General features: G+C 37.9%; 1 protein-coding gene across 1 annotated transcript; it reads right to left on the reverse strand.

The window, feature by feature from the left end:
- Nucleotides 1-2097: 2097 nt before the first annotated feature.
- On the reverse strand, nucleotides 2098-7975 carry LOC140858545 (chitin-inducible gibberellin-responsive protein 1-like). Its single transcript, XM_073259395.1, has 2 exons — nucleotides 7851-7975; nucleotides 2098-4001 (listed from the first exon to the last, which is right to left on the reverse strand). The coding sequence occupies exon 2, from the start codon at nucleotides 3964-3966 to the stop codon at nucleotides 2242-2244; it is 1725 nt and encodes a 574-aa protein (XP_073115496.1). The 5' UTR covers nucleotides 3967-4001; nucleotides 7851-7975; the 3' UTR covers nucleotides 2098-2241.
- Between the last annotated feature and the right edge of the window lie 3276 nt (nucleotides 7976-11251).

Here is an 11251-nt window from a genome sequence, read left to right on the forward strand (position 1 = left end):
CTTTATAGGACTTTTTTTTTTATAATTTCTTCGGTCCAAAAATTAGAATCTGAGTTAGATTTAGATAGATTCTTAAGAAATAAAAGTTAGATAGACTAACAGATCCGATTCCTATAGAATTTTCAGTCCAACCTCGTAGGAATAGTGAAATAAGCTCAAGAAATTTTTTTTATCTTGAATTTTTTTTTTTTTTTTTTTTTTTTTTTTATGACAACCATTTATGAAGGGCAATCACTTTATAGGTACTTTTCGCCCCAAGAATATGCCATCCTCATATTGTGTGTGCACGAGGATACTTGTTGGCTACATCATGATCACAGCGAAGAAGAAATCTGTTTGATCGATGCTTCTTGTTCTTAGCTTGCATAGTTTGTGGACCATAAAGCTAATTTGAATGGCAAGTTCAGTTGGTGAGGTTGAGGTCTTTATCTTGCTTGATGATGATTTTATGTGAGCATAGGAATTTCCTTTTCCCTTAAACACGATGTGACTTTTTTATCAAATTGTATCCTTCTATTCCACATCTCCTATATACTTTTAACGTCCAGTCAACATCATGGGTATGATGTAACTCCTCTTCGTTAATTCCTGTGGACCACATGGAAGCTGGTAATTAAGCCTAAAACTGGCTTTTTTGTGGGACAATGGACAGAATAAGCTATAGGTATTTCTTTTCCTTCTGAATGAGAAAGGATGATGCTCTGGAATGAGATGCAGAGAACTAAACGTGCTTAAATTTTGAGTGCCTACGAGTGTCTTGTCTGTTTTTGGAACCCCACAAGAAAGAAAAGGAAAGAAAAGAAAAGGCGTGTGTCTGTGGGTTGGGACTTGGTTTACCATGATTATTCCCTGAACCCAAGTCACATCCAAATGTGTGTTTTCTAATAACACCTCATCTATAGGCCACCTTTCTCGAAAACTAGCTTTCCAACTTGATTAACTTGTACACAATATGTTTCAAAATAATTTGTTTGTGGATCACATTGTAATACTTTCTCTCTTCTAAACTATTAACATTTTGCTGTTTGTATTATCATAGTTTTCACCATTGAAAGGATCTGAAACGTTATTCTTATGTTGACTTGAAGAATGCATAAGATGAACTAATAAACTGGGAAGAGATAATTTGATGGCTGTAAGAAATTAAGAATGAAAGGTGTAGATAAGCGATTTGCAGAAGTTGAAGATGCATAAAAGATACTTTGAATTGTCATGGGAATGTGCGCTGGATGAATGATAAATATCAGGATTTTTTGCTGTGCAACAGTTGAATTTCCCATCATGGTGGACCTAAATCAAGGTTTGGCACTTGCTCAAATTTATTTGTCAGTTTTTTTTTTTTTTGCTATCAATTTTCAAGAAGTTTACCATACTTTGTGCTATCAAATATCAATATTCAAGAAGTTTACCATACTTCAGGCTATTTGCACATGATTTAGTGTTAACCTATGAGATAAGGTTCAATAGTAACTTGAAAATCCGCGGAAAAAGCCTTAAAGGATGAGGACCTGAAAATACTTTAGAATGCAAAACTAATGTGGGTTGCAAATTAGGAGAGAGAGAAATGAAGATGATGCTCAATCATTGATGGGCAAGAGGTACTATAGGTCTGTCAGTTTCATCTTCTAGGATCTAGGTGCATGAAAGATTAAGTGAAAGATGAAGTTACATAAATAAGATTAAAGCTTAATGAATGAAGTAGAGGATTCGCAAATTAAGTTCATGAAGCTACCTCTTAAGAGTTGGCACAAGGGTCCATTGTTAAGATTGAACTACTCATTTTGTTTAATATTTTACCTAAATTACATCTTTGTTCAGTGTTAAATGACTCCCAATTACATCAATGACATGATGTTCTCATCATTTTTTTTCTTTTAGTAGATCATACATGAGAACATTTTAGAAATAAATGAATAAATTAGTAATCTCATGAACAAAGCAAAGGATGCCAAGTGGCTGGGCTGAGTTGGTAAATCAGCCAGGCTTCTACAAATCCTAGTTATAAATAAATAAACAAACAAAATAGAGAACAGAAAAATTAACTTCCTCAACTGCTCAAAAGACTGTCCTGCCCTATGCAAGGATTACAACATCAGATGCAGCATTCACATGTACATACATATAAAGAAATAAATGAACCAGCATCATGTAGATACAACACTAGGATCACACAAAACTTAATGGGATCGTCCATTATTGGCTGACCTGTTTTCCTAAATTTATCTGCCTAAAGTTCTACAATCAGTGCCATGCAGATGCTGAGATCAGGTTCCTATTCTTCCAACCCAATAACATTGCACCATCTTTCTCCACCAATGTATACTTATCAGAGTAACATCCCAGCAGATTCTTTATCACCGAATTCACATAAGAGCTTAGTGGGAAAGGCTTGAATCCTGCCATGGTCAGTCTGGATCTCCACTTCCCAAGCAGCTCATGTCTCTCCACCCTCTCCTCCCCTTCGCATGCAATGATATTAACTATGTCCTTTGCCAGGCAGTGCTGCTCCACATTTATCCTCTCTTTGCTATCCCTTGGCAGCGTCACATCAATTGATTCGAACATTGCAGAGTAGTAATCCAATGTCTCCATGCATCTCGTCAAGAATGGGGTTGTGTTGGTGTTGGACTCCTGCTCCACCAAAGTAGTCACTTTTGGTGACAACCCCTTCACCATCCTCAGCAACCCATCCCTGGGGTTGTTCACGTCAACGCTTTCATCGGGGGTGTGGTGGAGCTGAAGAGTAAAATTCACGGCAAGTGCTTCACCTGGTCGAATGTCTAGCATCTCTCTGGTGACCTGTGGTCCATAGACAGAAAGACTATGGAACTCCAAAGGGATGTTGAACTTCTTGGACATATCAGACAACATCTTCCCAACAAGCTGTAAACCATCTCCTCGGGCATATTCTGACACCGGATCATCGATCCCCGTGATCCGAACATGTGGAGGACCCCCAGGCCTAGCAGCTAATGCCTGTATTAGAGTGATCCACTGAGTCCCTTGAGCAATTTGAAAGTCTATAATGTGGATTCTGTCCTCATTCCTCAGTGCTTCAGCAATTGCTCCATTGGCTGCCATGTAACCAAATTTGAAGTAAGGGCAGATATCATATAAGATTCGCATGTAAGAAAGAAGTTCCTTGCTTTCTGGCTTCTGGCACCTCAAGGCACGGTAGATGTTGGTGCCAGAAGACTCCTTCCTTGCCACCAGGCCTTCTACCATGTAAGCACCCAGACGCTGGATAGGTTCTCCAACAATGGAGACAAGAGCACGGGCTTCTTGGACTAGCATTTCAAATTCATTTATCTTGTCCTCAGACAAAGCTTCGGCACACCTTATCAACATCTGTTTCACGTCACTCTCTGAAAATTCCTTCATCTCTCTCAGACGTTTCTCAGGATGGACTTCATGACTTGCTTTTGGAAATCTACCAGAAGTGGACTGGGGCCGGATGAGAGCAGGTGGTTCCATTTGAGACTCATGGCTCCAGGTCCTTGATCGCTGCTTTGTGAACTGAAGCTGTTTGTTTTCGTCAGACTCCACATTTGTACTAGTTGTTGCATCATCAGTATCAGGGGCCATAAGAACAGACTCAATTTTTTGTAGAGCACGCCTCATGCTTTGCTTGGAAACTGCATAAAATGAATTAGATGGTACCTGGATACTCTCTGCAGGATGAATGTGGGTTTGCTTGAATGAGCTGTTGGTTTCTAGTGGTGAGTACTGAGAAGGGCTAACTCCTGAGATGGTCTCTGTGGAGCTATACTGCTCCTGGCTGCTGCTTAGTATAGACAAAGTATCGCAATCGAACTGGCTGGAAAGAGGAGAATTGGGTGAGTTTCCTAGACCAAGTTTAATGGAACCCAATGCCCATTCACTGTGTGCTAGAGTTCTTGGAGAAGGGAATTCAGAGGACGCATCTGCACCAGTCAATCCACATCTGAAAAGCTGATGCGAGTCCATGCTAGAAGGATGGGCATCAGTTATTCATGAGATTTCTGCATGGAAGAATGAAAACAGATTCATTAGCTAATAAAGTGATAGAAGATGATCAAAAATCATGCTTATTAGTGCAAAGTGCAAGTCAACAAGTACAAGGAAAAAAATAATTGGAAAAAAAAAAAAAAGATATATGATTTGTTCCAGCCAAATGTATTACTCAGCCATGGAATTTAGACAGTTACAAAGCTGACTACGACCATACATGCATGCATGTATATATACCATATTGATCTAATTTCTGCAATTTAGGGATGCATGGATTCTGCCAAGCATACTTATGTGACATCTCACACATGGGTGTTTGCTGGCCTAGAAGGGGCTCAGGGAGAGAAACATCAAGCATCATGGAGAACTTGAATCCTGCAATCTTTTCATGATACTAGGTTTGCCTTTTAGATGGAATCTGATATTTTCAGTATATTGAAATTGTCTTCTAGATCCTGCTACTCCTCCCTTCCTCCAAATTCTCTCCCCAGCAGATCACAACTATCACAAGATTAGCATGGATCTGTGAAGCTGATCACAAACCACGTACAGAAATGGTAATACTAACTCTAACCACTCACATGTAGCACAGCTGCAGAAAGATTTATTCATAAGTCTATAAGATCAGAGCATTAATAACAGCAATGAGTTTAGTAGTGACTGACAATCTGGAACTAAGAGAAACAGATAGAGAAGCTGAGTGGAACAAACTATTTCATACTTTGAAGGCCCACCTGGCAATATAATATCTAGATATGCATGGTTATCTGATACCTCAGAGTGCACTATAAAGTTAATTCCTCGAAAATGTGGGCAGCCAATAGAGCTGATAAGTGGCAATGCACATCCATATGCTTAAAACTGATTCCACAAAATTGCTTGAGGATAACAAGCTTTTCACTTACAGTGTAAAATCACATGTTGAGCATATATGCGAATGAGGACTAAATGTAAATTCATCTTATGCTGAGATCATCCTTACACATAAAAGTTTTAGTAAGCACAAAAAATTTTAGGTTTACTTAGTAATATCATCTTTTCTGCAAATATTCTATTTAGAATAAATTTTGTAGCTTTCTAGGTGAGACAGTTGAAATAATTTTCTAGGAAACCAGGTTGCAGATTCCATTATGGGTATCCTAGTAGCTGCAGTAGGACAATTACAGCATATTTTTCTATTTTATGATAAACCGAGTGCATGGAATCACATGAAGGTATGTCTTTGTAAACTTGACAGTCAATATCTCACTTATAAAAGTCAAAAGGAAAACACTGTCATTCAATCTGTTATGCGACATTTCCGACGCAAACTCTAAGGAAACTTACCTTATCAGCATGCTAAAGAAGAACATGGAAAACACTCATTCAATTGAAGAAATAAATCACCAATGAAAATGGACATGCATCTTAAATTTCAAGTGAGTAGATTATAAACAGCACATCGAGATGCTATGAAGCAAATCAAGGGTCTGATCTACCATGCCAAACTCTGAAAATTAACAACAACAAACAAGCATATTAGCAGAACAGTTTCTAGCATGTTGTATTCAATTTAAAACGTTTAATATACTTCATCATTAATTTCATAATCAGAATGCAGTGTCTATCATACCATCTAGCATAATCTAAATATTTCTTTCTTTTCTTAAGTTTGATTTTTTTCAAGATGTGCATAACCTAATAAAATGATGCAAGTATATCATAATACTCTGATGTAAGAAAAAAATGTCTTTCTCCTTATGAACACACAACTAGTCTCCATACTCCACATAAGTAACTCATTACATGTCAATGAAGGGTCTCCTCAATCCAGCTGTCTGACTGAATAGGATGCACTCATTCCATCCATTTCTCAATTTCTCTTTCCGTCGTTTTTCTTCTCCATTCTCTCAGCATTTTTCTCTTTTAAGTTCTATCCTTTCCGACCACTGAAACCAAAACTTCTGCCATTTTGCCCCCTTTATCTTCTATCTTGTTCTTTTGTCTTTCCTTTGTTGCTCATGATTATTTTTTCCTTCTTACACCTCAAATCGACAATAATATTGTGTCGATTTTGATTAAATGTAGATACTAAAATAATCAATTTTAAGTAACTATAGGAATATGTATAAGACGAAGGGTCTGTTTGGACATCTGGCTCAAGGTGGCACCCACTGGTGACAATTAATCCCTATTTTTTTCAGGATAACTAATTCCTCCTGGAAAATGATTAGTCTTACCCCTCAAAAGGAGGGATTACTTGTCACTTGGCTTCCCAATCTCTTCAAAGCGCCCTGCATCCTCTGTGTTTTTAAAAAAAGATCTCCCCAGCATGAAAACAGCCCCTAAACATATGTACAGTGGGCTATCTCTTAACCATTAATACATCATGTCCTTGATCAGCATTTATATATCTGCTACAATCTAACAGTGTAGGAGTTTTGGTTCAGTCCGTAAACAACTCCTAGCTTACCTCTGTTTGGGTTCCAAAAGTCCCATCTGATGCTTAAATATTCCAACATAACTAGTAATAATGATATTGCCCCAGTAAATGCAGATCGCCCTACCGCACCAACAAAACTTCTCCCACTTTTTCTAGCTTGCAAAATAAATGACTTAACTGTTGTGGATAAAATTCCTTTGCCACACTTCACATAATGCACTGCAAATCATTATTCTTGCTCCTTCAAGTAAATTAGATCAGGCAGGCTTTCAAATTTTTCATATATAATAACAGCTAAAACATTATGATCAGAAATTAACTTTAAACTTGTCAATTTAATAGAATAATATCTTATGACACTAAAACAGCCCGAAAACATAAACAATCTTAAGATGTCCAAAATCCAACTTGCTCCAGAATCAGATAAGAGTCTCTGTGTTCAATTTTCAGAAGCTTTGCTTGGTATTCAGCAGTACCATCACAGGCACAGAGCAAAGAACAGATAAACATGGATCTGCTTATGCATCAAATGGAGATGGTGGTATTCAGACAACGGTACCAATACATGCAGATGAATTACATGAACTATGCATACACAACAGGTAAAGGTTCCCGTGTTTAAGAACAACCATGACTATTTTAACGTTAAAATTCATTATAAAATTGACCGACAACACAATAGCTGACTTCCTTTTTGCTCAGTCATCTTTCCAGTACCATGTAATAAAACAAAACAATTAGAGAAACAGAGAATTTTGATGGATTTAAGTACAAGCAGCTAAACAATCAACACAAAACAAGAAGTAATATGCATACATACATATCTAGACATTCTTTTTCTAACTGCCAATTATCTTTCTTGTGATAACTAGAAATTTGATCCTAATCCCAAATAACTCGTAAGATGTTGGACTGGAACTCAAGAAAAAGTCAAATAATAGCACACATATTGACATATTGTTCCCACACATATTTCTTCTCTTTTTCCCTTCATCTGCAACCCTTAGAATCAAAATATTTATAAATTTCATAATTTTGAGCGTAGAAGACAATAAGTATATAGATAAAATGATAGATAGATAGATAACTAAATAAGTAACTAAAACTATCATCTCAAATAACTCCGACGCTTCCTACCACAAAAAAGTAGAGATCTTTCCCCTCCAGATAAAACGTTTCCGCACCATCAAAATTCTATAGAAACTCCATCGACAAGCAATTCTAGTCCAAACCCTAAGTCCATCACACAAAAAGAACCCTTTCCTTAAGTCGCCATCAAATTCGAGCAAAATAGCAAAATCCGCATATTACTTCAAATTTAACCACGAACTCCCCCGCCCCCCACAAAACAAAAAGAAATGAGTGGAAAAAAGGGAAAAGACCGATCTGAGAATGAAAATTGCTAAAAAAAATCCATCAGAATTGCATGAATTCTCACCTGTAAGCCCTCGAAATTGATCCAAACTCTTGACTCTCTTCTTCTCAATCCTCTCTCTACGCATATGCTTCTTTTTTCCTTCTCCCAGAATTACAGCTCAAAAATTTCCGAGCTGCGGCTTTATAAGGACCCCATGGAGCGACCGTACGCCTAACGGCGTCACTCGCAGGCGCCGCACGGGTCAGCGTTCCCGCGTGTTGACAGGCCTCGACCTAACGGCACCGTGACTGCCAGCCTGCCGACCATCCAACCCGTGCGTACGCGCCACGCGGCAACCAAACTGCAGCCGTCCGATCGGCCCCCCCCGGCGCTCCCGTTATCCACGCATGCAATGTAGCGGGGTCCAGCCCCGTGGTCTATCGAGAACCCGCACGTGACCTGTCGCGCGCGCTCACGACACGCATGACGCCTGGTAGACGTTGCTTTGACACGCGGGAAGGCGACGCCTCCTCCAACTTTGCAGACTTTGACCTGACGTGGTAGCTCTGTAGCCAACTCCATACCGTCGGATCTCGATCGGACAGACCGTAATCCCGAGTATTAGCGCGGTCGGATTTGACCGTGTAGACCCTGTCTGGGCCGTCCGTTCGGTGGATCCTCGATGGATAAGCTCGTGACGTCGACGTGGTTCGGTGGGCTTCACCCAAGAGGACGGCAAGTGGGAACACGCAAGAGTACCTATCGGCTTCTGGAAGGACGCAATATTTTATTATTATTATTTTTTTTTTAAAAAAAAGGACGCAACATGGATGCTTTCTTTTTTTATTTTTCTTTTTAACTTTTTTTATACAATATATTCTTGTTCTCTCCTGGGTGTTTTATTTGTGGGTTACAAGACGAAATGTCGTTTTAAAAAAGCATGTGACCTCTCAACTTGGATTGCTATCGTTTTATATTAAAAGTTAACAAGTTGGTAAGAACGCTCATTTGCTAGTCGAATAAAAAAAATAGAAATGGAGTAGATATTTATAATAAAAAAATATAAAGGTTTAAGGTAGATGGTGGTGACAGTAGGAAAGTGAGCCACCGTGCATGGAGATACTGAGATTTGGTTTAAGAGCCCTGTACCAGTTACTTAAACTTCATACGAGTTATAAGCAATTGAAGGGTTGCTGGGTTTCATGAAAAACTAGAATTTCGTAACTACGGTTTCTGCATCTCATTTGATTTCTTTTACTTAAGAACATTCATGCTGATATTAACTTTGTCAACATCAATTTTGATGATGATATGGAAGGAATAAAGATCAAATCGATGATGCATGCAGATTTTATCTTTGATAATTTCAGAGCAGTTTTTGTTGCAGCAAGAAGCTGTCATGGGAAGCACATCATATTGGAACACAATTTTAAAATAGTCGTATCTTGGATTAAGGTAGTGGGATTTTGATGAGGATCTATTTATCCATTATTGCTAGACATTTGGAGATTAAAATTGAGTACTACATCTTATGTAGCCAAACATGCATCCAGAGACACTAACAAAGTATCTGATTCCATGGTTTTATTTTTTTCTGCTGATCGTAGTGGTTCCAAGTTGTGAAAAACCTGCCGGATTATCTTCGAGACCCTTTGGTGGCTGATGCGAGTGGGTGCATCTTCAATGGCTGTGTGAGACAGTCAATACAACAATAAAAAACTCATATGCCACCTACCTTTACATCAACGTGGTCTTTGGACTCCAAAATCTCAATAGATCGAATTGATCATAGTTTGAACTAATTATTTTTTTCTTTTGATATCTTTATTAACATTCTAATTAATTTATTGCTTGGTACATGTCATACATTTAACCTCTACCTCACGTGAAGGACAAATCAAGTAGTAAATACTACTCTCCTTTTTATGAAAAGTGATTTTATATTTTTGTTAAAGATGGATTGAAGAACTTTATCTTGGATGACAATGAAATTGTTAAGCCTCTTATGAAGGTTGTCATGTATTATTATTGGTAATGACATAATTTTCATAAGCACGTGAATTTCTTTAGTGCCCAACATGTTGCTTAATTGATCAGTCATATGGAAATTGCCATCAGAAGTAAACTGAAAGAATTGGATTTGGAAGTTGAAGCCTTGTCAAGCATCAAAAGTACTCAACGAAAGCAAAATCTGCAACCAATATTTCTCACTAAGAGAATGGCTAGTCACTAAGGATAAAGCTTTAGGTGTATAATTATTAGCAAGGAGGATCTCTATTCCTGTGTTAGTACAATATCTTTATCCTCACCTTATGTGATATTACATATCTTGTGTCTGAAAATGATACCTTACCACCAAACTCTGAGTGGCGTTGAATTTGATGGCTAGTCATGATCTTTATAATGGCGACAAGTTTAGAGACCAAACATTTTGGAGTTTGACATATAAGAATGACAGTCTAGATATTACTGCAGCAATGGAATTCTGCAAGACCACTTAAATTTTTTATCTTACTTTCAATAGCATTGATTATAGGAAAAGTTTGGAGAAGCAAAGCAAGTTATGGAACCCATAATTAGTTGGGTGTAAAACCTCGACACAGCAATTTTAGATGCCCTAATTCCCCATCCATGAATAATGTATGATGATCTCTCAAAGAAATAAAAAAATGGATAATGTATGATGGGTGGATTTATCATATTGCAACAACATAGGAAAAAGGGCGTTGAAAGGTGTGACGCAGCCCGCGGATCCCACCGGTCCCTTGTCTTCCTCTTTTTTTTTTTTTTAACAAAAAAAAAGTTACCCCTTGTACCACCCAAAAAAAACCTTTTTGATTGCTTTACGTAATAACAAAAATACCGGGTTGGGAGGTGACCAGCAAGCTTCCTTGATTTGCTTCCTCTTTTCTTTTATCTGTGCAAGACAACAGTTAATGTCCTTCCATCCCTGCATCACATATATATGGAGCTAAGGTATTTGGGTACTGGAATATTTCCTTGATGGTAAGCTTGGTAACCATGGGCGTTGTTGGAGAAACCAGCTGGAAAGAAAATATCAAGCTAGTTGCATTATTATATTCAGCGCTTCGTCGCTGGTGCAAATTAATAGCCGTTCTGCAAGAAATATTATGGTGGCCTTGTTTGAGAAAGCGCAAGAAATGAAGTAGGAGAGCGCCAATAAGTTTCGCGGAAGTTTGCCGAGAATCTCAAAAAAGTGTTATTCCAGGATAAATGGATCATGGTTTTCACAAATTATCACGCAATTTCATTGTAAACTAACTAAATACAGGTTCCAAACAGGATGCGCTGTTTTTACTGTAGAGTGCTGTATGGATATTTATCGAACAACATAATCTTACCTATAATATGTGATATAACTAGAGATAAAAGTGGTATATATAATATCCGTCTGGATCTTCGTATCTGAATTAATTTGGATATAGATAGAATTTTGAGAATTCGATTAATATTTATATTCG

The sequence above is a fragment of the Elaeis guineensis genome, chromosome 6, assembly GCF_000442705.2.
Source record: "Elaeis guineensis isolate ETL-2024a chromosome 6, EG11, whole genome shotgun sequence".
NCBI lineage: Eukaryota > Viridiplantae > Streptophyta > Magnoliopsida > Arecales > Arecaceae > Elaeis > Elaeis guineensis.

Coding starts and splice junctions, on each gene's coding strand:
- LOC140858545 (XM_073259395.1), bottom strand. CDS start 3,966: ATGGACTCGCATCAGCTTTTCAGATGTGGATTGACTGGTGCAGATGCG.